Source organism: Phycodurus eques, chromosome 13, assembly GCF_024500275.1.
Source record: "Phycodurus eques isolate BA_2022a chromosome 13, UOR_Pequ_1.1, whole genome shotgun sequence".
Classification (NCBI taxonomy): domain Eukaryota; kingdom Metazoa; phylum Chordata; class Actinopteri; order Syngnathiformes; family Syngnathidae; genus Phycodurus; species Phycodurus eques.
In genome coordinates, this window is record NC_084537.1 from 7,891,834 (window position 1) to 7,919,340 (window position 27,507).

Below are 27,507 nucleotides of genomic sequence, written 5' to 3' on the forward strand. Positions count from 1 at the left end.
AATGTTGGAAGCGGGGATGGTTGTTATTTTACGATGTCTAAATATTACTGCAAAAAGAAAAAAAGAAAACAAAGATCTTTCCCAGCTGTGGAAAAGATGTTCTAAAGAGGAGGTAAACAAGCGGGATCCGGCCACATTTTAGCTCGTGTGCTTCTCTCTTTTTTTTTTTTTTTTTTTTTGTGGATAAAAGCAGGCATACTGTTGCAATAATACTTGTTATTGTGACTGCTGGAACAAAGTATCAGAACAAGGTAAGACTTTTACACTCCTTTTTTTTTTCGTGCTGCCATTTTTAGACGACGAAAGAAATAATGTGTGTCTTCGGGCGACTGTAGATGAACGTGCCTGTCAATAAATGTATTGTCGTTCCTTCCGGTAATTTTATTCCAAAGATTGCAACTGGATTGTTTTGCTTTGTTTTAGAAGAGGTTTCGCCTCGCGTCCGAGCGAGCAGGCCTCAGCTAAGCTCGAGTAGGACGGAAAACCACAGTGGTGATTGGAGATAGACCACGTTCGCAACTCAAATCACTCCGATCCCAAAACATCTTATCCCATTGAAAGGAATGGGAATGCTATTTATTTATTCCACCCCCCCCCCCCAAAAAAAAAAACAACAAACATTTGTTTTTAAATAAGCAAAACAGCACTATAATACAGTGTTACCTGTGTTTCTGATATGGGCAGCCGCCCAGGGCTGCATCCTGTAGGGGGAGGCGGGGGGGGGGGGGGGGGGGGGGGGGGGTGCACATGACACCTACATTTTGAACAAATCTTCCCCCTGGCCCTGCTGACGATCCATGTTCCAAGGGTGCGATCGTGCAGGCGGGTGCCCGCGACGGGCAGCTTGACTAGGACATTGAGGCAAATAAAATATTGGTATATATAATTAATAATAAAATTCTGATATTTTAAAATGGGGAAAGGGCATGATTAGAAATGGCCACATACATTTTGGTGACACGTTTTTTTTTTTTTTATATACATTAAGCAACATTCCGATTTTCTACATTAAGCGTGAACTTTAGTGTCGTGAAAATAAAAAGGGATTAAAAAAATGAATTCTGCCCACTACTTTGTGGATTCCACCTATTGCGGGGGTGGGACGGAACCTAACCCCCGCGATAAACGAGGGATTATTGTAGTCACTTTTAAAAACACAACAGCGTTATAACATAATTAAATAGAATGAAAAGAATTCAACAGTTTATGGATTGTGATTGCAACTCCTTCTGAGCCACTGGGGGGCAGTATAATACAGTCATGAACAAAGAACTCTTTCAAAACAACTCGACTCAGTAAACTGAACTAATATTCAACATTTTTCGCAGAGGATAATGAAAATATGCCTGTGTGTATTCTGTCTGTCTACAAGTGTTGATGAATCGTTTATGTCTCAATACTTTTTTTGTCGATGTTTTCTTGACTTATCACTGTGGAGGTGGAATATGTATCTAAGTGAAACATTTTAATTAAATTAATTGAATTTTTTTTTCATCCATCCATCCATTTTCAACGCCGCTTATCCTGGTTAGGGTCGCGGGACGCTGGAGCCTATCCCAGCTGACTTCGGGCGAAAGGCGGACTACACCCTGGACTGGTCGCCAGTCAGTCGCAGGGCACATATAGACACGGACAACCATTCCCACTCACATTCACACCGTCACTGAGTGGGAACTGAACCCACGCTGCCTGCACCAAAGTCAGGCGAGTGGACCACTACACCATCAGTGACTCTAAAGATAAATTTAAAAAAAAACTTATTTTTTCATATGATATCAAGCAACACTTCCTGAAATTAGTGTCTATCTGTTCTGTAAATATACCAGAGCATCCTGCAATATGTGGTCATGAAATCATGGTGAAGCAGCATGTGGCTCATTTGTGACTCATCACTTTTAATAACCAAAAAGCAGCACCTAGCCAGGAGCCATGCACACAATATCTCATCTGAATTAAACTGTGGTATGTTATCACATGGCGGCACAGTGGGCGACTGGTTAGAGCGTCAGCCTCACAGTTCTGAGGACCCGGGTTCAATCCCCAGCCTCGCCTGTGTGGAGTTTGCATGTTCTCCCCGTGCCTGCGTGGGTTTTCTCCGGGCACTCCGGTTTCCTCCCACATCCCAAAAACTTGCATGAATTGGAGACTCTAAATTGCCCGTAGGTGTGAATGTGAGTGCGAATGGTTGTCTGTTTGTATGTGCCCTGCGATTGGCTGGCAACCAGTTCAGGGTGTACCCCGCCTCCTGCCCGATGACAGCTGGGATAGGCTCCAGCACGGCCGCGACCCTCGTGAGGAGAAGCGGCTCAGAAAATGGATGAATTTTTGTTTTTATTTTGTTTGTTTCCAGATGGATCTTCGGCTAATCGTGCTAGCGTCGTCGTTAGCACTCCTGACCTTCAGCTTAGCGCAACAAGGTAAGACTTAAAATGTCCTCCAGACACAGGACAGGCTGACAGGGTACAGGTGGTGCTACAACCCCTAAACATAACATAATATAGTACAAGTGTTGACTGTTTAGCCAAATTGCATAGAAAAAAAGTCTGCTTTTAAAAGTTATGCTGGTGTACGGCCGTGTCCGCAGAGACTATGATGTAATGTTTGACATGACAGCTGAGTATTTATGATTGGTAATAGTTCAGCCCTACTTATTCACAGCTCCTTCTTAGATTATTATTTTTTTCTTCAGAGGCAAGTGTTTGCATCATGGCCAACGCTCGGTCATGCGCTGAGTGCATCCAAGTGGCTGAGTCATGCGGATGGTGCATGGATGAGGTGAGTTTTTTTTTATTGAAAAAATCGGGTCTGGACGAGAGGCGGCACGGTGGCCGACTGGTTAGAGCATCAGCCTCACAGTTCTGAGGACCCGGGTTCAATCCCCGGCCCCGCCTGTGTGTGGAGTTTGCATGTTCTCCCCGTGCCTGCATGGGTTTTCTCCGGGCACTCCGATTTCCTCCCACATCCCAAAAACATGCATTAATTGGAGACTCTAAATTGCCCGTAGGTGTGAATGAGAGTACGGATGGTTGTTTGTTTCTATGTGCCCTGTGATTGGCTGGCGACCAGTTCAGGGTGTACCCCGCCTCCTGCCCGATGACAGCTGGGATAGGCTCCAGCACGCCCGCGACCCAAGTGAGGAGAAGCGGCTCAGAAAATGGATGGATGGATGGATGGGTCTGGACGAGTCTCCAGTCGAAACTCTGCTCACATCCTAAGACCATTTGAATTTCATGCCATTACAGTGGAATATTCGGTTAAAAATAAAAAAATAATAAAAACCGTTCGCAGAACCTGGTGTTGTTTCCCATTTGAATTAATGGGAAAATCAATGAAGCAGTTCCGGCCCCCCCTCCTTGAGCCGTCACCTTATCATGGTGGAGGGGTTTGTGTGTCCCAATGATCCTAGGAGCTAAGTTCTCTGGGGCTTTATGCTAACAGGTCCTAGGTGAGGGACCAGACAAAGCACGGCTCCAGAAACCCCTATGATGAGTACAATAAATGGTTTCAGGTATCCCTTGCCCGGACGGGGGTCACCGGGGGCCCCCTCTGGAGCCGGCCCGGAGGTGGGTCGCTGAAGCAAAAACTCGGGCATGGGAGGAGTTCGGTGAGGCCATGGAGAAAGACTTCTGGACGGCTTCGAGGAAATTCTGGTCCACCATCCGGCGTCTCAGGAGGGGGAAGCAGTGCACCATCAACACTGTGTGTAGTGGGGATGGGGCGCTGCTGACCTCGACCTAAGTCGGTGGGGAAAGTACTTCGAAGACCTCCTCAATTCCACCGACAGGCCTTCCCAAAAGGAAGCAGAGTCTGGGGTTTCTGAGGCGGGCTCTCCTATCGCTGGGGTTGAGGTCACCGAGGTGGTTAAAAAGCTCCTGAAGATGAAGATGAGATTCGCCCGGAGTTCCTCAAGGCTCTGGATATTGTAGGGCTGTCCTGGTTGACATGCCTCTGCAACATCACGTGGACATCGGGGACAGTGCCTCTGGATTGGCAGACTGGGGTGGTGGTCCACCTTTTTAAGAAGGGGGACCGGAGGATGTGTTCCAACTACAGGGGGATCACACTCCTCAGCCTCCCTGGTAAGGTCTATTCAGGGGTGCTGGAGAGGAGGGTACGTCAGGAAGTTGAATCTCAGATTCAGGAGGAGCAGTGTGGTTTTCGTCCTGGCCGTGGAACAGTGGACCAGCTCTACACCCTTGGCAGGGTCCTTGAGGGTGCATGGGAGTTCGCCCAACCAGTCTACATGTGTTTTGTGTACTTGGAGAAGACATTCTACCGTGTCCCTTGGGGGATCCTGTGGGGGTTGTTTTGGGAGTATGGGGTACCACACCCCCTGATACAGGCTGTTCTGTCCCTGTACGACCGGAGTCAGAGTTTGGTCCGCATATCCGGCAGTAAGTCGGACTCGTTTCCGGTGAGGGTTGGACTCCGCCAAGGCTGCCCTTTGTCACCGATTCTGTTCATAACCTTTATGGACAGAATTTCTAGGCGCAGCCGAGGCGTAGAGAGGGTCCGGTCTGGTGGCCACAGTATTGCATCTCTGCTTTTTGCTGATGATGTGGTTCTGTTGGCTTCATCAAGCCGTGACCTCCAACTCTCACTGGAGCAGTTCGCAGCAGAGTGTGAAGCGGCTGGGATGAGAATCAGCACCTCCAAATCGGAGACCATGGTCCTCAGTCGGGAAAGGGTGGCGTGCCCTCTCCGGGTCGGGGATGAGATCCTGCCCCAAGTGGAGGAGTTCAAGTATCTTGGGGTCTTGTTCACGAGTGAGGGATGAATGGAACGGGAGATCGACAGGCGGATCGGTGCAGCATCTGCAGTGATGTGGACTTCGTATCGGTCCGTCGTGGTAAAGAAGGAGCTAAGCCGAAAGGCAAAGCTCTCAATTTACCGGTCGATCTACGTTCCTACCCTCACCTATGGTCACGAGCTGTGGGTCGTGACTGAAAGAACAAGATCCAGGATACAAGCGGCCGAAATGAGTTTTTCCGCAGGGTGTCCGGGCTCTCCCTTAGAGATAGGGTGAGAAGCTCGGTCATCCGGGAGGATCTCAGAGTAGAGCCGCTGCTCCTTCACATCGAGGAGCCAGATGAGGTGGCTGGGGCATCTGATTTGGATGCCTCCCGGACACCTCCCTGGTGAGGTGTTCCGGGCACATCCCACCGGGAGGAGACCCCGGGGATGACCCAGGACACGCTGGAGAGACTACGTCCTTCGGCTGGCCTGGGAACGCCTCGGGATCCCCCCGGAAGAGCTGGATGCAGTGGCTGGGGAGAGGGAAGTTTGGGCATCCCTGCTAAAGCTACTGCCGCCGTGATTCGACCTCGGAAAAGGGGTAGAAAATGGATGGATGGATGGATGGACAGTTCCGGCCCCAGAATGAAGTTACATCTACCCTGTTTTTGTCACGGACGGCAATGCCGTAAGGGCAGATCTCAAAAAAGAGACTCTAGGAAAGAGGTCCGAACAATTTTAATTAAATGACAGAGCATGTGATGGCGAGACATACGAAACTAAAAGGACTCACCACCAGAGAGAATCAAAAAAACAGATAACGCAGGGAGACACGACAATAGGTCCGTGTGGTATAATCATATAGAACCTAACTTTTGACAGCGGTCAGAACGGCTGCAAAACGAGTGAATATTCCGACGCCCACACAGTCACGTGCCCCCTAAAAAGGCTGATGATTACAATGCATGACAGGGGCGTCACCGATGTCAATGCCCACCTTTGTTCACCCAGACACTGCAACACAAAGAAACACAGGACCATGACAGTATCCCCCTCTCAAAGGACGCTCCCTGGCGGAGCAAGGTGAAGAGAGTGGAAAGCCCGGAGCAGGGACAGATCTAAGATCCAAGAGCGGGGAACCCAGGAACGCTCCTCAGGGCCGTAACCCTCCCAGTCGACCAAATACTGCACACCCCTGCCCCGTCTTCTGGAATCCAATATTTCACCCACCGTACACTGGCTCACCATCAACCACCCGCGGAGGAGGAGGAGGCACCGCTGGAGGACACAGAGGGCTGGAGGAAACCAGTTTGAGCAAGGAGACATGGAATACAGGGTGAACTTTCATGGCGGGAGGGAGCCGAAGTTTAACTGGCACCGGGTTAACAACAAAGTCAATTTCGAAAGGACCAACATACCGAGGACCCAGTTTTTTTAGAACCCCCGACCAAATGCAAATCTCGTGTGGACAACCAGACCTTCTCACCAGGACAGCATCGAGTAGCTGAGATCCGATGATGATCAGCTAACTGCCGGTTGCGAGCCTCAGTACGGGACAAGGCCGCCTTTGCCTCCCGCCACACCCGATGAGCCCTTCGGAGATGGACCTGTACAGACGGGACGACCACCTCCCTCTCCTGAGAAGGGAACAACGGCGGCTGATAACCGTATGCAGTCATGAACGGTGACCGTCCAGTGGCAGAGCAAACGAGGGTGTTATGCGCATATTCCACCCAAGGCAGGTGAGAAGACCACAACGAGGGGTGCTGATGGCAAACACAGCGGAGAGCAGCCTCCACATCTTGATTCGCCCTCTCAGCCTGGCCCGTTGTTTGCGGGTGGAAACCGGATGAACGACTGGAGGAAGCCCCCAGCGCTTTGCAGAACAACCTCCAGACCCGAGAGACGAACTGCGGCCCCCTGTCAGACACCAGATCAGCAGGAATACCAAGAACTCGGAAGACATGGTCGACAAGGAGATTAGCAGTCTCAAAGGAGGACGGCAGCTTCGGCAGAGCAACGAAATGTGCCATCTTGGAGAATCTGTCGACAACACTCAGGATGACAGAGTTCCCTTCGAACAGCGGAAGGCCCGTGATGAAGTCCAAGGTGATGTGGGACCAGGGGCGGGAAGGAATGGGCAGTGGACGAAGAAGACCAGCTGGAGGACGATGGGACATCTTGCTACGGGCACACACAGAGCATGCTGAAACATATTCCTTAACATCCCTGCGCAGTCCCTGCCACCAGAACCATTGGGAAATGAGGAAAAATGTCCGACTGACCCCAGGATGGCAACCGACTCTAGAAGTGTGTCCCCACCTCAACACCTCTGGATGTAAACCGACCGGAACAAACAACTTGCCATCAGGAACACCTCCCGGAGCCTGGATGTCCCACCCCGACTCCACCACCTTCTTCTCAACCTCCCACTGAAGTGCTCCCACCACCCGGGTCCCAGGTAGAATGGTCTCCACAACAGGCTGAACAGCAGACAGGCCATGCAGCCGAGACAAGGCGTCAGGTTTGCCGTTCTTCAACCCAGGGCGGTAAGTGATGATGAAATCAAAACGGATAAGGAACAGGGCCCAACGTGCTTGATGGGGGTTGAATCTCTTAGCAGTCCGGAGGTAAAACAGGTTCTTGTGGTCGGTGAAAACTTGAAAAGTTCCCCTAGTACTCTCCAGCCAGTGCCTCCACTCCTGCAGCGTCAGGACAATAGCCAGCTCCCCAGCATAACGAGGTGGATTTGGGAGACAAGCTTCCCTGGCGGGTGGCACCGCAGCCACCGTGTTGGTGGCGGGTGCTTCTGCCAGAACCGGAGGTAATCCAAGTGCACACACCTGATCAACCCGAGAACTCAGCGTACTGAGATGGGTCGTTAACGCAGTAATTGCCTGCCTGAGCTCGTGTAACGATGTCTCGTGTCTCCCTACCAAATGTCCCTGACTTGCCAACGCGTGGCGAAAAGAGTCTGAGTCTGTGGGATCCATTTTTGGTCGGAATATTCTGTCACGGATGGCAATGCCGTAAGGGCAGATCCCAAAAAAAAGAGACTCTAGGAAAGAGGTCCGAACAATTTTAATTCAATGACAGAGCATGTGATGGCGAGACATACGAAACTAAAAAGGACTCACCACCAGAGAGAATCAAAAAACAGATAACGCAGGGAGACACGACAAAAGGTCCGTGTGGTATAATCATATAGAACCTAACTTTTGACAGCGGTGTCAGAACGGCGGCAAACACGGGGCAAAACGAGTGAATATTCCGACGCCCACGCACTGTCACGGTGCCCCCTAAAAAGGCTGATGATTACAATGCATGACAGGTGCGTCACCGATGTCAACGCCCACCTTTGCTCACCCAGACACTGCAACATAAAGAAACACAGGACCATGACAGTTTTTATCGTTTTTATTGTGGTTGAAGAGAAATGCTGTACAATATAGAAATAGCTGAAAACACACTTTATTATGAAGAAATAAGATGGTGTCTTTACTCGCAAATCACTGAGCAACATCTTAACCTCTGAAATGCATGGATATTTATTATTATCACTTTGTTGATTAGCTGTCAGAAATCACATGGTACAGCTACTGGAGCTTATAGTGACCCATGTGTGATGTAACCAAATCTGGTTGCTTTCTCCTTTTAAATCATCATTCATGCATTAGCCAATGAGAAAGTGACAAAATGTTGGGAAAAAAACGAATCTTTACATATTTGAAAACGCTACATGAAAATAAATTAACACCTTTAGCCTTATGCTTGCCAATATTTTCTAATATTATCCAACACCCCACCCCAAAGTACATTTTTGTGGAATCTTCCAAATCACAACCTGGCTAAGATGACTCCATTTCTTTAGTACTTCCTCCCGGCGGGCAAGTTCAACTCTGCTCGCTGTGACGACCTTGAGTCTCTGAAGGCTCGGAAGTGCAACGTGGCCAAAATGGAGAACCCTCGCGGCAGCATCGTGATCAACAAGAACAAACCCTTCTCCACCCGCAACAATGACCAGCAGGTCACACAGATCCAGCCTCAGAAACTCACCCTCAACCTCAGATCCGGTACTTCCTCCTGTACAATTAACGGTGCCTTGACTTACGAGTTTAATTCGTTCCGACCAAGCTCCTTACTCAAATTATATCAAATCACTTCGGTGCGGGCATCGTGGGTTCGGTTCCCACTCAGTGACGGTGTGAATGTGAGTCCTTATCTACATGTGCCCTGCGACTGACTGGTGACCAGTTCAGGGTGTAGTCTGGCTTTTGCCTGAAGTTGGCTGGGATAGGTTCCTGTGAACCTGAACAGGATAAGCGGTATTTAGAATGGATGGATGACATTTATTGAAATGCCATTAATCTGTGACAATATAAGCACCAAAAGAAAGAATAGCCTTTTTTTGTTCACCAGAAAAAAAAGTTTGTTTCTAACTTTTTCCATTCTTTAGTAATCAGCAGTTGAACATGGGTTGGTTTCCCCCAAAACACTGGTTTCTGACAAAGGAGTGGCGAAATCAAGCTTTTGCTGAAAATAAACATGTTATGTAGAACAGTGACTTTGATGCAAAAAAAAATTTTGCTAGACAGCTCAAACTATAAAACAACAAAAGCAAGACTGAGAAAGGGCGTCGGGTGGCAAAATAATCATTTATTTACATATATACAACTAGGAAATGCACCCTGAGTGACACTGACTCACCGCATGGCTCGAGTTTAATATCAGTGGCTTTCTTACATGGCGTTCGCCATTCACGCCATGAACTGTGTCATCTTCTTTCATGGTCTTCTTCGTACTGTGATGTATACTGTTTATAGCATACATACATTCATACTATTTTTGAGTGTGAAGTGCCTAAACTTTTCCGTCTTCCAATGTCTTGGCCTTTCTCGCCATCATAATGGACGTGACAAGCAGAGATTTGCCGCCTAATATTTATCTTCTACTCAAAAGCTGTGTTTTTCTCAAATCCAAAGCAATGCAACCCCGCCATCTACAGGGATTTGTTAGTCGTTACATTGGTTTACAAACTTTATTTTTACAGACAAGCTGGGTCAGACCCTTTTCAATGCCTACCCAATGAAAAACGCTAACAACACAAGGCAAAAAAAAAAAAAAAAAAACGTCAAGTGATGGCTCATAACTCAAAAACTCATATATTGGGGCACTCTTATGTCAAGGTACTGCTGTATTACATTGAAAAGGCATTTCCTGTGTGTTGACTTTGTGGTGATTGGTCCTGTAGGTGAACCGCAGACATTTGATGTGAAGTTCAAGCGAGCTGAGGACTACCCCTTAGACGTATACTACTTGATGGACCTCTACTTCTCCAAGAAGGATGATATGGACAATGCCAAGAACCTGGGCACAGACATCATGTTACAAATGCAGAGCATCACCTCAGACTTCAGGATTGGTGAAGAAACTGGCTTTACTCATGAGACATTTCCACCGGTGGAACGTTTCTCCAGAACTAGGAAATTTTGTCGGACCATTGTGTGTTCGGAGCATGTGGGGTGCATGTTGGTGCATTGCAGGTGAAAAAAAAAGTTCACATTGGGGGGGCGGCATCGTGGACAGGGTAGTGCGGGTGGTGGGGTCTGGTGTCCTTGTCACCCATATCAAAGACTGTCACTGGTGGTAAGCTACTTGTGTGGCCACAGCTGCCCTGGGGCAATCTGACAGAAGCGTGGCTGCCATTCTGCGCCTACGGCCCCTCCGGTTTCCAACAAACATTCATTCATTCATTCAGGGGCATTCATGTGGGTTAAGTGTCTTGCCCAGGGAGAAAACGACGACATGCACTCAGCAGGGATACGAACCGGTGACACTCAGATATTTGGTAGAAATAAGGTTTTAGTTTAGTTTTAAAATTCACTGGAATTTTATGTGGAAATTTGACTTTAGCTGTGACCCTAGTGAGGATAAGCGGAACGGAAGATGAATGAATTAATGTGACTTTAGTTCCAGTAACTACACGTATACTGGGAACTAATAGTTGCATCTGTTCCTGCAGGATTCGGCTCATTTGTTGGGAAGACGGTAATGACAGGCTCCGACAACCCATGCATGGGTGACCAGAACTGCGCCAGCTACAAGAACATTCTGCAGCTGACCAATAATGGAGGCCAATTCATCCAGCTGCTCAACCTGCAGCAGATCTCGGGAAACCAGGACTCTCCCGAGGGAGCCTTGGACGCCATCATGCAGGTGGCTGTGTGCGAGGAGCAGATCGGCTGGAGGAACGTCACTCGCCTCCTCATCCTCTCCACAGACGCAGGATTCCATTTTGCCGGGGATGGCAAACTGGGTGGCATCAAGCTCCCCAATGATGGAAATTGTCACCTGGAGAACAACATGTACACCATGAGTCACAACTATGTATGAACTCACATATTTACTGATTACTAGGACTGACTGGTTGACTGACTGGCTGACACTGACTTACTAGGACTGACAGACTGACTTACTACAGGGACTAACTGACTGACTGACACAGACATACTACGAGGACTGACTGACTCACTGATTGACTTACTACAAGAACTGACTTACTGACTGACTAACTACTCGGACTGACTGGCTGACTGACACTGACTTACTTCTAGGAATGACTGACTTACTGCTAGGACTGACTGAGTTACACTGACTGATTAACTTAATACTGGGACTAACCGACTCGCTTACTACTAGGACTGACTTACTGACTTACTCGTGGAGATCTGCGGTTCACTGAATGACATGCTGATGATGATAGTTATTGTCTTTTCCACCAATTACTTACTTCAAGCCTCTGCTTGGTTGAAAATGCCTTTTTGTTGCAGTATATAGAGTTAGTTACAGATTGCTTAATTTATGTTTAAAAAAATATATATATATTATATATATATATATATATATATACATACATATATATATATATATATATATATATATATATATTCTCTGCGGGGCCCCAGGGGATCTACCCAGACCCCTCTACAATGTTTTTTTTTTTTTTGTGGTTCCCTTTTTCATGCCTTTGGTGTTTGCATGTCTGGTACATGGGGACCTAGTTTAGCCTATGTGCTAATATTGTTTATTGTTTGTCAGGACTATCCCTCCATTGCCCAGCTAGCCCAGAAACTGAACGACCACAACATCCAAACCATCTTTGCCGTTACCGAGGAATTGCAACCAGTTTACAAGGTGCCAACTAACAGGAACATATATTTATTTGTCATTTATTTATTTTATGTCACGCAATCTTCTTTGTGTACAGGAGCTGAAAAATCAGATTCCCAAATTGGCAGTGGGCACGCTGTCTTCCAATTCCAGCCATATCATCAAACTCATCACTGACGTGAGTGCAAAACTTAACTTTCTGGCCACAACACAATTCCTACTCCACTTTTTTAAAGTCCTTTTGCACAGTCTTTGTCGTCGGAGATCATTCTGGAAAACAGCAAGCTTCCGAAAGGAGTTTCCATCATCTACAAGTCGATCTGTAAGAACGGCTTGGAGGGGACTGGCGAAAACGGCAGAAAGTGCTCTGACATCTCCGTTGGAGATGAGGTAAGTGGGATATTAAAAAACATTTAAAGGTGGTAAATCAAAATGGCAACAATGAAAGACTTTGAAAGGTATTGCATTGAATTTAAGCAGTAAAAAGACAACAGAACATCCCACGCTGCATAAAAACAGCATTGATGCTTTAGCTGCTATGGGTATAATGAGAGAAAAACTCATATTGCGGCCACCATCAAACACCTAACCTTAACCCTATAAAGAACCTGTGCAGAGCATCCTTAAAAAGACCATTTTAAGTGGTGAGTCCGTCCTGTTTTTTTAAGCCTTATCAAGATATGACTTTTTAATAATTCATTTTTTTTTTTTTCTGTTTTATATTTGCCTGGAAAGGTTTATCTTAAAGTTGGTGACTATGAAGGATAATAATGCTATAGATGTTGACATAGTGGTCTTTCCCTTTTTTAAACTAATGCAATGAAATGTTGAAATTTACGAGGTATTAAATTTTACATACTATTTTTCTATTTTTGTTGAAAAATTTAAGACGCTAAAGGGTATTGAAAGGTACTAAATTAGATTCCTGCAGTAAAATAATTATCACTGGATACAAGATCACACAACGCAAAAAATATTGACGATTTAGCTGCTATGGGTATAAAGGGAGATAAATTCATGGTGGGGCCAAAGCATGCCCTGACATCATCATCTTATAGAGAACATTTGGAGATGGGAAAAAAAGAAGGCTAAAGGAAGAGCTGTCAGGATGAGGCAATTAATGTTGACATCAAATTTTGTGGTCATTCCTTCATTCCTTTTATTTTTAAAATGAAGGCCATTAAAAGGTGAGGAACATTATTCTTATTATTATTATTTTCTTTACTTTTAGAAAGAGATCCTAAATAGACATTAGAAGCAAAGCTGCTGGGGGTATCAAATAATACTCCATTAATTGTAATTAAGCAATAACAAGCACTTACTGTATCTCACGTGTACTATCAGGATTAAACGAAAAATAAATCTGGAGGTCATCTGCGTACAAGTACTGTGAGATACTTTCAAATTTGCTGATGACATCTCTGAGCGGAAGCATGTACAGCATAAAAAGGGTGGGCCCTTAGATTGACCCTTGAGGAACACCGCAGGAAAGGAAACACTCTGATTTAAGAGTGCCAATAAGCGTAGAAATTACAACACCAATTCCAATTAAGTTGGGATGTTGTGTTAAACATAAATAAAAACAGAGTACAATGATTTGCAAATGATGTTCGACCTATGTTTAATTTAATACACTACAAAAACAAGATATTTAATGTTCAAACTGATAAACGTTTTTAACAAATAATTTGAAATGTGGACTTGTCGGACCACAGAACACTTTTCCACTTTGCATCAGTCCATCTTAGATGAGCTTTGGCCCAGAGAAGCCGGCGGCGTTTCTGGGTGTTGTTGATAAATGGCTTTTGCTTTGCATAGTAGAGTTTCAAGTTGCACATACGGATGTCGCGCCAAACTGTATTTACTGACATTGTTTTTCTGAAGTGTTCCTGAGCCCATGTGGTGATATCCTTTATACATTGATGTCGCCTGAGGGATTGAAGGTCACGGGCATTCAATGTTGGTTTTCGGCATTGCCGCTTACATGCAGTGGTTTCTCCAGATTCTCTTAACCTTTTGATGATATTATGGACCGTAGATGATGAAATCCCTAAATTCCTTGCTATTGTAGGTTGAGGAACATTGCCCTTAAACTGTTCGACTATTTTCTCACGCACTTGTTCACAAAGAGGTTTGCTTGTGAATGACTGAGCAATTCAGGGAAGCTTCTTCTATACCCAATCATGGCAACCACCTGTTCACAATTAGCTTGTTCACCCGTGGGATGTTCCAAACAGGTGTTTGATGAGCATTCCTCAACTTTCTCAGTCTTCTTTGCCACCTGTCCCAGCTTTTTTGGAACGTGTTTCAGCCATAAAATTCTAAGTTAATGATTATTTATCACTTTGAACATTAAATATCTTGTCTTTGTAGTGTATTCAATTAAATATAGGTTGAACAATTTGCAAATCATTGTATTCTGTTTTTATTTATGTTTAACACAACGTCACAACTTCTTTGGAATTGGGGTTGTATGATTTGTGACGTCCTTGTGTTCCTCAGGTGACTTTCAAGATCTCCGTCGAGTCCCAGGAGTGTCCGTCGCACAGCAAGCCCGAGAGCATCAAAATCAAACCACTGGGCATCGCCGAAGAGGTGGAGGTGGTCCTCAACTTCATCTGCGAGTGTCAGTGCTCGGCCCAGGGAGAGCCCAACAGTAACAAGTGCAACGGCCACGGCACCTTTGAGTGCGGCACCTGCAAGTGAGTGCCGATGATTTCATCCATCCATCCATTTTCTGAGCTGCTTATCTTCACAAGGTTTGCGGGCGTGCTGGAGCCTATCCCAGCTATCATCGGGCAGGAAGCGGGGTACACCCTGAACTGGTTGCCAGCCGATCGCAGGGCACACATAAACAAACAACCATTCGCACTCACATTCACACCTAGGGGCAATTTAGAGACTTCAATTAACCTACCATACATGTTTTTGGGATCTGGGAGGACAGGAAACCGGAGTGCCTGGAGAAAACCCACACAGGCACAGGGAGAACATGCAAACTCCACACAGGGTACTGTGAGGCAGACACTCTAACCAGTTGTCCACCGTGCCTGACGATGATTTATGATTAATCAATGAAGAACTTTCTGGGGAAAATAGTTTCAAAGCTTGTTTGGAATCAGGAGAAATAACGCAAATTTTAGAAGGGGAAAAAAAGCCACATTTTATTGTCATGTTTTTTTTTTTTTTTTATATAACAGGGAAAAATCTGTTAAAATTAAAATTGGAAATCAGATCATATTAATATGACAAAAAAAAATGCAATTTAAAAAAAAATGTAGTCCGTTTCTGAAAATCAAGTCCAAATTTCAAGAAAATAAAATGATATTATACAAATAGTACTACACATCATAATTCAAAGGACAGGGTAATATTAAAAAATATATATATTCACGGTGGACGACTGGTTAATATGTCTGCCTCACAGTTCTGAGGAGCGGGGTTCAATCCCCGGCCCCGCCTGTGTGGAGTTTGCATGTTCTCCCCGTGCCTGCGTGGGTTTTCTCCGAGTACTCCGGTTTCCTCCCACATCCCAAAAACATGCATGGTAGGTTAATTGAAGACTCTAAATTGCCCATAGGTGTGAATATGAGTGTGGATGGTTGTTTGTTTATGTGTGCCCTGCGATTGGCTGGCAACCAGTTCAGGGTGTACCCCGCCTCCTGCCCGAAGATAGCTGGGATGGGCTCCAGCACTCCCGTGACCCTTGTGAGGATAAGCGGCTCAGAAAACGGATGGATGTAATGAGGACCGTATCAGTTTGCTATTATACAAATAGTACTACACATCATAATTCAAAGGACAGGGTAATATTACAAAAATATTATTTTCTCAGTTGTAACGAGGGCCGTATCGGCCGTCTGTGCGAGTGCAGCACGGACGAAGTTCGTACGGAGGATCTGGATTACAACTGCCGCAAGAACAATGGCACAGACATCTGCAGTAACAATGGCGACTGTGTGTGTGGAACCTGTGAGTGCAAGAAGAGAGAAAACCCCACTGAGATCATCAGCGGAATGTTCTGCGAGTGCGACAACTTCAACTGTGACCGCTCCAACAACAAACTCTGCGGAGGTAGGCATGAGTAGTTGCCACATCCACCTTACTAAAAATATATATGTTTAAAGACCCTGGTTGCCAGGTCACGACTGGCAACCATTTTCCCTGCGCTGTGATTGTGTGTGGTGGGGTGTAGTGCATTCAAATTGGAGAAACTGATGGGGGTGAGGCGATGACGGTCACAGGGCAATACTGACCCGCAACCGTCACCCCCACCCAGGCCAACCAGCACCCTAAAGGATGTGCAGATGTATGTAGTGCATTAAAAATCTGCGGGACAAAAGCATGGCCGGCCAGAGAGCAGGCGGGAGTGCCGGGACACCTGGCCGAGTGTCTTCCCCACCCCGACCCGGCCCTCCCATATTTTTGAGGCTGAAACATATCATTACGTATGATGCTAGATGAAGTAGATTTTATATACATGCCAATTTTTTTATCATTCAAATTTGGCTTGGTTGTTAAAAGTGAACTAAGCAGTTAGGGAAAAAAAAACAACACTTTTTGTCATATATGTTCAAACTCTCTGCATGTCCAGACAGTAAAATGTTATTTAAATGGTCTTTTGAAATCTCATTCCCTCTCTGTCCTCATCTAATGCCTCTAATTTAATTTTCATTATTAATTTAGAAAGTCTCCGTGACGGAGAGAATTGTCCCATTAGACACTGTACAGACCGGAGGCGTGGCCTGGGAGTGTGTCAATCATTTTCTCGTGTACGCGCATTTACGCCAGAAGCAAACTCTTTGAACGATGGTGGACGCGGAGGCTTTCGGTGGCTAGCTCGAGTTTGCCAACAACTGGGTCTTCTAATACAAGAAAACACAAGCAAAGCGAAGAGACCAGAAAGGTTAAAAAGAAGGAATTAAACTAGGATACACATTGGACCTACTTTTCGAGAGGTGACGTCAACTCAGACTCTCTTGAGGAACTTGATGGACACAGGAGCATTTCTGCTCGACGGGTAAGTTTATCACATACTATATATACTACTATATTTTCTATATTTTACATTACATTCTGTTGAGAGACGAGGATTTCTCAAAAGGTAGAGTTCAGGGCATGGACAGCAACAATTACAAAATGTATTACTTTTGCCAATAGACATGTTGTTGTTTTTTTTTCATTTTTGTTTTTGGAATTTAAAATAAAAATGTTTGCTATGGTTAGGTGTTTTATAAAAACAAGCCAGCAAACTCGTTAACTGACCAGAAATATTTTTTTCATAGATTTTTGTCTTCGGCTTATTTGTTCTTTACCTATACTTGTTGTCGTGGCTTCGTCACTCTGCGTTATTTGAACAACTGTTGTTGATCAGTATGACCTCACCGCTTGCCCCTTTGTCTCTATTGTTTCCTCAGATTAACTGCAGATCTGGAATTGTTACCATATGGCTCACAAATAGTACTATGGTGAACAAAAGGTACAGTACAACCCATGCTGCCTCTTCAGCTGTCAATTTCCCTCTGTTCTTGTCCCTTACAAATAAACCAATACAAATCAAATGGAATTACAGGTTTTCTGTCACCAGTGGCCTGCTGTCGATTAAAACAGCTCAGGCCTGATGATCTACTCAGGTGTTGCAAACTTAACTCAGCAGAGGCCAAGGTGAATTTTACTTCAAACTTATGGCTGTCTCAAGAGATAATAATGTAGAAATCTGCATATCCATCCATCCATTTTCTGTACTGCTTATCCTCACGAGGGTCGCGGGCTGCTGGAGCCTACCCCAGCTATCTTCGGGCGAGAGGCGGGGTACACTCTGAACTGGTCGCCAGCCAATCGCAGGGCAGATGTAAACAAACAACCATTCGCACTCACATTCACACCTATGGGCAATTTAGAGTGTTCAATCAACCTACCACGCATGTTTTTGGGATGTGGGAGGAAACTGGAGTACCTGGAGAAAACCCACGCAGTCACGGGGAGAACATGCAAACCCCACACATGTGAGGCCGGATTTGAACCCGGGTCCTCAGAACTGTGAGGCAGATGTGCTCACCAGTCGTTCACCGTGCCGCCGCAAAATCTGTGTAATGTAATTATAATTATCCAAGCTTTTTTATTTATTTATTTCTCACTGACATCAGGTCTAATTCTAGTAATTTTGATTTCTTGTACACGTTTGTCAAAATCTGTAAAGAAAAAAAAAAAGTGAGATTCTTTCTGAAGGACACTGCCTGATCAAGATTGGAGTGACACGAGCCAGTGCTGGAATAATGGACAAACCTCTTAGAATTATGTAATTGAACCATGCATATATCTTGTGAATAAAACGTATTGAAATACTTTTTAGTTTTATATTTCTTGTTTTAAATATACAATCCATGAACAAGCGTTACATAGGACACTGATGTTTATGAACTGGAAGGAGATATGACATGGAAATAAGCGTTTCATTGACTCATCATATTAACTATACATGCACAATAAATGTATGCAAATTTATTTATAACTCGTTTTTAAAGCAAAAGTCAAGGATAATAGTTTGTTCAGCTATTTATCAAGGAACTGTAAAAATGGTTTTGGGAACAACAAATGCTTTTGCAACAGTTTAGCATTTTTTACACATGGCAATTTGGATGTTTTGGTACAATTTTTTGTAGCAAGAATCATGGTAGTTGACACAGTTTGCACAGCAAAGGATATAAATAAAAAATAAATTAAATAAAAATAAAAGGACATGGCCTCTGTACTGCAATGTGGAGTATTGATATTTATAGCTTATTTCAAGGCTACTTGTTGCTAAATGGGGCTAATAATGAATGAAATGTAACGTTCATGCTAATAACTTTCTAACTACAGTATAATGCCACGATTTAATTTGCCACTTATATACAGTTTGACAATTCAAAAAAAATTTTTTTTTTTAACTTACCGGTGAACAAGACCTGGCGAAAATGGCAAAGTTTTGCTTCTCCAAGGTGACCATGGGAAAGCCAACTGGTGACTTACGTGCGCACGTAAGTTTTGGCCAGAGGGGAGGGGGAGGTAGTAGTGAACTAAGGCTACGTTCAAATCTTGCTCGCAGGTTCAACACTACACACTGCGCCTTTAACAGCACACTGGGGTGTGTCAGATTTACAAAACATTTATTTACACTTTATATGGACATTAAGACCACTTTTAACAAATTCAAGCTTTTTACAAGTAAAACCACCTTTGATCAAATCCAACACTTTGAAAGACCTCTTTGATGAAATCTAAGCTATTACCGATTTTTGAAGATTTCGGAACAAATGTAGACATTTTTGAAAACCACATTTTTTGGGGTAACATTTGATTACAGAGGTATTTAAAAAAGTGTTTAAATTTAATCAAAGGGATCTTAAATTGTGTATTGCATCAAATATTTCCAAAAAAGGTCTTAACTTGATCGATCTGTTCACCATACATACCATCACCTGCACTCTCCGTTTCAACAGTTTTATTAACCTCATCGTTACAAAGGTTTTAAAACGCAAATTTTGATCAGTTCTTAAAAAGTATTTTTTTTAAATCCATCCATCCATTCTCTCTACCGCATATCCTCAGTAGGGTTCTATTTTTTCCCCCAGTGAACTTTAAAAAGCCTTAGAAGCGTCAGAGTTAAATTAACAAAATAAAGAGGTTATGAAGAAGTCTTCCATTTAATCAGAGCGGGTTTAACGTTTTTATTTGGATGGAAGATTTTTAAAAAGCCTCACGTTTTATCAAAGAGCTTTTGAAGTATTTCATTTGACTTGCAGATCGTTTGGTTCAAGTATCGAAGTTTTTGTTAAGGGGTTGTGTACATTTGTCTCATTAGGCCATGGTCGTTGTGAGTGTCGCGCGTGTTTCTGCGACGGTAACTACACGGGCAGTGCTTGTGACTGCTCCCTGGACATATCCATGTGCCTGGCAAAGAACGGACATATCTGCAACGGGCGAGGAACCTGCGAGTGCGGATCCTGCAAATGCACCGACCCCAAGTTCCAGGGATCCACCTGTGAGATCTGTCCCACCTGCCCTGGAGTCTGTGCAGAACACAGGTCAGTCCCGAGCAATAGTTAATAAAAATAATAAACAAATAAAATAACTATTTTTACTTCAAAAAATAATTCAGTAGTAATAACAATAATATATCTATATAGCGGCATGGTGGATGACTGGTTAGAGCGTCTGGCTCACAGTTCTGAGGACCGGGGTTCAATCCCCGGCCCCCGCCTGTGTGGAGTTAGCATGTTCTCCCCGTGCCTGCGTGGGTTTTCTCCGGGAACTCCGGTTTCCTACCACATCCCAAAAACATGCGTTGTAGGTTAATTGAAGTCTCTAAAGTGCCCCTAGGTGTGAATGTGAGTGCGAATGGTTGTTTGTTTATGTGTGCCCAGCGATTGGCTGGCAACCAGTTCAGGGTGTACCCCGCCTCCTGCCCGATGATAGCTGGGATAGGCTCCACCACTCCTGCGACCCTTGTGAGGAGAAGCGGCTCAGAAAATGGATGGATGGATAAATCTATATACTTAATGCTCAAAGTTTGTGTGTCCGTTTGCAAAGAACCGTCCTCCTGCACGTTCTGGCACGCCCCCGCACGCTCCGGCAACGTTCCCGCACGTTTTGCACGTTCCTGCACAACTCCAAGGTTTCAACACCCTCTTTAAATACCAAACTAATAATACATATCATGAGAGCTCATTCTTATTATTACATGCGACCAAGGACATGTAAAAACATGCAGAAACGTACTATGAAGGCTTCTTTATACTCACGCGGACGGTGAGCGCGCTGACGTCACTGCGGCTATCTCGCACGCAGTTTTCCTTTATACTTAAGCGCAACCCACGCGCGCTGTTTTGAAAGGTAGAAAAATAAAACAAAACAAAGGAGGCGGAAGACGAGCAATGGTTGTTCGTCATGCCTTCTTGGGAGAATAGGACAGTCTCTCTCACCGCCTAATTTCCAGGATCAGCTCGCAAATTCGGAGAACTCGCGCTTGGCTGGAAGCCGAGCAGCAACTGTTCGGGAGGCTTAGCAGCGGGGTTTCACGGAGGCTAGGGAGCCGGATCTCCATCCCCAAGGCCTGCGGTCACCGAGCCTTGTGCCCGACAGATAAAAGGGCAAAGGCTGAAACCAGCCCGTGGTTACGAACACTTAAGAAGTCAGAGGAGAGGAAAAAACACGAGAGCCAGAAGGCGGGAGTTAAGAGTTAAATACCCCAGAGGCGGGGCGTGGGCAAGAGGGATTGACGACCTGTAGAAGACCACACCCATCAGCTTGAATATAGACTACAATAGAGGACCATGGCCTCAGATTTGGTGGTGCTGATTTTCATCCTGCCGCTTCACGCGTTGCTGCAAACCAGTCCGACGAGAGTTGAATATCATAGTTTAATGAAGCCGAAAGAACCACATTATCTGCAAAAAGCAGATACCTCAACGTACAGGCACCGAGCCGTGGGGCATTAAGTATGCTCACATCCAGCTCAGCGCCTCTCACCGCGGGAAACTCCAGAGTGCAAAAGAGTCTAACTCCTCTCAAGAAGACTGGTCCTGGAGCCCAAGCTATGTGTTGAGGCGAATTTCTCGACCTCGCACACATGCTCAGGCTTCAGCCGCCGCCCAGCTCACACTGCGCCTGACCCCCTTGGCCCCTCCCACAGGTGGTGAGCCCATTGGAAGGTCTCTTCGGGCTGTGCCTGAAGAAACATACCAAATTGTTCTCTGTTCTAAATTTAGTCTTGTAAGATTAGGACAATTTTCATACTTTTTCCCCCTCTTAACGTTACAATCTTGGCCTTGCAAAAAAATCTGTATAGTATCCATCCATCCATTTTCTGAGCCGCTTCTCCTCACAAGGGTCGCGGGCGTGCTGGAGCCTATCCCAGCTGTCATCGGGCAAGAGGCGGGGGACACCCTGAACTGGTTGCCAGCCAATCGCAGGGCACATAGAAACAAACAACCATTCACACTCACAGTCACACCTATGGGCAATTTTAGAGTCTCCAATTAATGCATGTTTTTGGGATGTGGGAGGAAACTGGAGTGCCCGGAGAAAACCCACGCAGGCACGGGGAGAACATGCAAACTCCACACAGGCGGGGCCAGGGATTGAACCCGGGTCCTCAGAACTGTGAGGCTGACGCTCTAACCAGTCGTCCACCGTGCCGCCATCTATATAATACTTTTTAGTTATTTTTGTAATATTCTGACATTATTCCTGTAAACTAAATTTGCTCTGTAAAATGTTACGACTTGAGTCTTGTAAAATTGACATTTCTTCTTGCAATTTTATGACTCAAATCCTGGGAAATTATGACTATGTTCATGAAATTACCGTTTTTGTTGTAATTACGTCTGACTTTGTGTTATTTGTGGTTAGGGCGTGCGTGCAGTGCCGAGCGTTCCAGACAGGCGAGAAGAAGGACACGTGCGAGCGTGACTGTGGCTACTTTGTGTTGACCAAGGTGAAGGACCTTGAGAATCTTCATCAGCCCACTGGGAGCGTTCCCTCTTCGCACTGCAAGGAGAGAGACACAGATGGCCGCTGGTTCTACTACTCCTTTGCCATCAGGAATGACATTAAGGAGGTCCACGTCGTCGATATGCTGGGTACAAAACATACTGCACAGTGGACCATATCAACACTGTACAGTCATGGAAAAAAATAATAATAATAAAAAAATACATGTATATATATATATATATATATATTTATTTATTTATTTATTTATTTATTTATTTATTTATTTATTTATTTATTCATTCATTCATTTATTCATTTATTCATTTATTCATTTATTCATTCATTCATTCATTCATTCTTTACCGGCACGGTGGATGCCTCACAGTTCTGGGGACCGGGGTTAAAATCCCTGCCCCGCCTGTGTGGAGTTTGCATGTTCTCCCTATGCCTGGGTGGGTTTTCTGCCGGCACTCCTGTTTCCTCCCACATCCCAAAAACATGCGTGGTAGGTTGATTGGAGACTCTAAATTCCCCATAGGTGTGGTTGCGAGTGCAAATGATTGTTTGTTTTCGTGTGCCCTGCGATTGGCTGGCGACCAGTTCAGGGTGTACCCCGCCTCTCGCCCGAAGATAGCTGCGATGGGCTCCGGCACGCCCGCGACCCTAGTGAGGATAAGTGGTAAACGAAATGGATGGATATATTCTTTTGACTTTATTTTTGGGGGAAATTTTTTTTTTGTTAAGTTTTAAATTCTCTTCATTTTTAGAAGTTCTGTTTTATGTTTTCGTTTTTGAGGAGAAAACTAATTTAAGGGAAATAAATCATCCACCCCCCCAAAAGTTGCATTTTTGGCAAAAAAACATAAATTATTTGCATATGTTTGGAATTTCAAAGTAAAAGTCAAGCAAACACATGAGGCGTTGACGTGTGCGGGGGTTCAACCCTAAACCACTGCTCTCTAACCTTTTTCTGTGTGTTCCAGGACACGTCATGCCCGCTGACCCTGTGGCGACCTTCTTGCACAATCAGCGATCTGCCACCTCCTCCAGTTCTCTCTCTTCCATCTTGATGTTTGGATCGACCAAATGGCTCAATCTCATGTGTTTTTTTGCAAACTCCTTGGTTCTCACTCCTCTGTTTACATTTTAGTCTCCCACGAGAGATTCCCTCGAAGAAGAGTGAAGAGGGATGAAAGTTTGGAGAAATGTAACATTCGCTCCTTGATTTTAGCATTTAATGGAAACTGCAATTAAAGATGACATCACGTCATTGATGCATATTGCAAATCGAACGTATCTCTGTCTCAATTATTACTGTCACAATATGTCCACTTTGTGCTTTATATTTTAAATGGATTGATGCTATAGGATTATATATAATGCTATTGGATTGAAGGGGGTGCACACACTTCGTTCGCAGTGCTTATGTGGAGTGACTAATATTTAAATATGTATAAAGTGTGATATGTTGCTTGTCTATTTCGTGGAATGCAAAAGCAATGTAAAACCATCAAAACTAAAAATTGAAAATTATTACAGACTTTCATTGCATAGTACCCTGCATGAGTCTGTGTAGTTAAGTCATTTCAGTATTAAATACTGCCCTAAATTGACAAAAAACTAAAGATTAACTATTTAAATTCAAGTCCTGCTTCGTTTACGATCCTGCTGCCAATTTTTATACGCCACTGTTGAGGAGCTAAAAAACTTCAGTGGTTCCTCAATCTTAGCTAGTGCATGAAGATCCAGAACTAAGATGCAGCAGAACCAACACTGTTAATTTATGATTATCAAGGTTACATCCTAAATCATTTGAATCACGAGGAGGGTCAGTCTCACTGCTGTGTGGTTCACGCTAAAGCCAGACTGACAATTTTCAAGAACAATACAATTTTGCTAAAAAGTTTTTTTTTCTTCCTTTTTTTACTTAAAGTACTTTGTGTTTAGAAAACACAAATCGCTGCCTGTCACTCTAACCCTTATAGGATTTTCATTTTCGCTTCAGAACTTTGCTTTCCTATTCTATCCGAGCGAGATGAACCCGAAGTACTTGGAGGATAGGTTGTTCGAATTTTACAAAATACTTTGGAAAGGTTCCTCGAGGCCACCTTTAGCATAGGTTACTCCTGATCAACCTTTGTTTTTTGTTTTGTTTTTAACAATTAAGAAAATACAAACGCGGCAACAAGTCTTCACAACATCGTGACATTACTGCCAAGGGAGCATTGTCATATTACAACACAGACAAATATAACTAGCAAAAAAACGTAAAAAATAACTACATAAAACAGAGAAGAATATATATTTATATGTATACACACATATATAACTACATACAGTGAGTAAATCAGCAATAAAATGGCAAAGTTAGGAGGTATTTTAATAATGTGGTGGGGAATACCTTCAAGATATTATAAAATGTTCTTTTGGTCTTTTAATTACTTTTAATGCTTTGGTATAGATTTCAAATTCGTTCAGGAAATTGTTTCATTTCGGGGAAGATTTTTTAAATTTCTTTGTGTGGATAACATTTTTTGCCATCCACAATATGATATTTGCACAGAGTTCCTTATTCATATTTTGAAGAATGACTCCAAATGTTATATGATCCCTTGAAAGCGAGGCCGGAAACGAAGCGATCTTTGGATTGATCCAAAGACGTACGGTATATCCTTCCAAAATGCTTGAATTATTGGACATGAGAAGAACATATGGTCAGTGGTTTCAATATCATTGTTGCAAAATGAGCAGTCATTATCTTCAATATTGAATCGTGATCTTAGTAGTTGTTTAGATGGAGAAATATTATTCATGATTTTAAAGTGAGTTTCCTTTAATTTAGGAGATATTGTAAGTTTGCAATACATGGTTCTTAGTTTATTCACTTTAATCTCATCAAATGTATTCTGAATGGCATTTTTGTTTTGTCTGTCAGGAAATATTTTTTGGGGTGTCGATAACTGATTTGGGTGTCGATAAATTGATTTGTTGATACTGCATTATATTCATCGTCAAGGACACAAATTGTTAATAATTCCATGAAGTCAGATTTTTGTGACTTTCAAAGTGCCATTAGGCGGTCCAAATCTGTTGCTTTTAGGCCACCTTCCCCTATTTCTTTAACCATGTGACTTTTTCCCCCATGTAATGTGGCTCTACTCCTTAGCAGCCTTTACGAAAGGAAATTTATGACCCGCAATCCTTTAGTACGGCAGCAACAGACACGTTTGACCAGGGCTCACCAACCTTTTTGAAACCAAGAGCTACTTCTTGATACTGATTCATGCCAAGTTTGATACACACTTCGGAAAGAACAAATTTTGCTCAAATTACCTTTAATTATATATGTTATTATTCAAAATTATATATATTCATTAAAATTGAAGACATTGCTCATAATAATGATTTCTCCCAGTATTTCTTAACAGCGATATTAGGAATCAACACTTGTTTAAATCTCTGCAAGTGTAGGAAATCACAATGTCACATTTTCATCGCCACGAACAAATTCTTTACAAATCATGTTGAACTGGTCGCCAGCCATCCGGCCTGGGTTGTCATATTGTGTCCAGCTTAATCAAAAAAATAAACTTGTACTGAAGGACCTTTTATGCGTTGCATAACTTTTTTAAAAATTTTGCAATTAAATATATAAACAAACACAATGTATTGTTACTTTATTGTTATATTCATGGTCAAAGTAGACACTTATCTTCAAAGTTTGTCGGTCTGCCTTTAGAAGATGCTGGTGTTCCTGTCCAGTCAACCACTTGATCACTTTAGGGACATTGAATGCATCGTCATCTTCAGCTGTTCCGTCTGGAGAAATTTTAAATTAAGATTGTGGGACACAAAAAGAAAGCGATGTGATATTACTTGATTGGAGGTTGATGGAGGTCTTAGTTGACCAAGATTTACTCATGCATTACAGTTGTTTGCTGCAAACAAATTATTTCAGAGGGGGAAATATTTGATATGAATACAAACTTAATATTGAAATAAACCCAAGATCATAGAAAGGAAAACTGTCTTTATCTGTAATTATTTTGTTTTTGTCAACACCTAGTAAGAGAAACTGACTAAGTTTAAAAGTAGATATTATATATAATCAAGCTGCACCAATATGGCGGCCGCTCTGACGTGTGGAAGTAGTGGGCTGGTCAATAGGCCCTTGGTCCCTCAGGTGTGCTTGTTGCTTCGGCCGCTAAGTGCCGTCGTTGTAGCCGGGTGGGTGGGGTGTGCCAATAGTATCTGCCCCCGAAGAAGAAAAAGGGTTGTTTGTTCAGTTCAGTCAGAGCGGTGAGTGGGGCATCTCATGAAAAAACAGCCGAGTTGTTCCCAGGAAAAGGACCTGCCGTCTCCGACCAACCGATGAAGCCTCCTCTCCGCTTGACTTTCGTAACTTAACGAGGACTAAATATTAGTGGGAAAACAAGACAAAAAGTCCCCCAAAGCTGTGGAAAAGTTGCCTGAGTAAAAAAACCAAGCGAACCCTGGTGACGTTTTTTTTTTTTTTTTTTTTTTTCTCCCAGCTAGCTGTCGCACAGCTACTTACTCTTTCATTGTGCTTTTGTGGGATACAATATTGCTTTCTGTTGGAATAATACGTTATTGAATTTGTGACTCTACTGGAACTAACTACAAGGTAAGTTTCGCTTTTAATAAGTGCGTTTTACACCTTTTGTTCGCCTTTAAAAGTTGGCCGTGTTTCAACTGTTCGACGACAAAAGAAAGAATGTGTGTCTTCGGGCGGTTACTTTTGCCCGTGGATTAACATTGAAAGAAAAGGTACTTTTATTACCGCACGGATGCATTTTTTTGTAAAGTGATGTGTTTTTTGTGTTGCCTAATCTATTCCTCAAAAGAATGTGTGAAAGTTTGAACAAAAAGTCGGCCACTGAGCCAAGCAAACAGCACTTATTTGTTCACCGAATGTGATTTATTACTTTAAAAAAAAAAATACAAAATAAAAAAAAACAGGTTTCCTACCTCTGAAACCTTACTATAATTCACTAACTTATCATTCCATTATAATTTGCTCTTTATATCGCTTTTTTGATCATTTTATACCGTCGTAAAGTGGCTCATGTGGTTTAATGCGAATCTTGCATTAAAGAGTGTGTAAAA

General features: G+C 43.7%; 2 protein-coding genes across 3 annotated transcripts in view; both read left to right on the forward strand.

The window, feature by feature from the left end:
* Positions 1-94: 94 nt before the first annotated feature.
* LOC133411523 (integrin beta-1-like) lies at positions 95-23,672 on the forward strand. 2 transcript variants are annotated; one of them, XM_061694026.1, is made up of 15 exons: positions 95-251; positions 1,533-1,704; positions 2,351-2,417; positions 2,690-2,775; positions 8,606-8,807; positions 9,986-10,156; positions 10,757-11,121; positions 11,833-11,928; positions 12,002-12,082; positions 12,154-12,294; positions 14,407-14,606; positions 15,740-15,978; positions 19,748-19,970; positions 22,297-22,526; positions 23,364-23,672. In XM_061694026.1, exons 3-15 carry the CDS (start codon positions 2,351-2,353, stop codon positions 23,528-23,530), a joined length of 2,268 nt encoding a protein of 755 aa, XP_061550010.1. In that variant the 5' UTR covers positions 95-251; positions 1,533-1,704; the 3' UTR covers positions 23,531-23,672. The 2 variants fall into 2 exon arrangements, with proteins under 2 accessions (XP_061550010.1, XP_061550009.1); XM_061694025.1 differs by lacking the exon at positions 1,533-1,704.
* Positions 23,673-26,649: 2,977 nt separating this feature from the next.
* LOC133411366 (integrin beta-1-like) overlaps positions 26,650-27,507 on the forward strand; it is a 46,701-nt gene continuing 45,843 nt past the window's right edge. The window contains exon 1 of the mRNA XM_061693675.1: positions 26,650-27,025. The gene's annotated coding sequence lies outside the window, so the exon portion shown is untranslated. The remainder of the gene's footprint in view (positions 27,026-27,507) is intronic.

Coding starts and splice junctions, on each gene's coding strand:
- LOC133411523 (XM_061694026.1), top strand. CDS start 2,351: ATGGATCTTCGGCTAATCGTGCTAGCGTCGTCGTTAGCACTCCTGACC. Junction 14,607..15,739: donor TTTGAGTGCGGCACCTGCAA/GTGAGTGCCGAT, acceptor TTATTTTCTCAG/TTGTAACGAGGGCCGTATCG. Junction 19,971..22,296: donor GGAGTCTGTGCAGAACACAG/GTCAGTCCCGAG, acceptor ATTTGTGGTTAG/GGCGTGCGTGCAGTGCCGAG.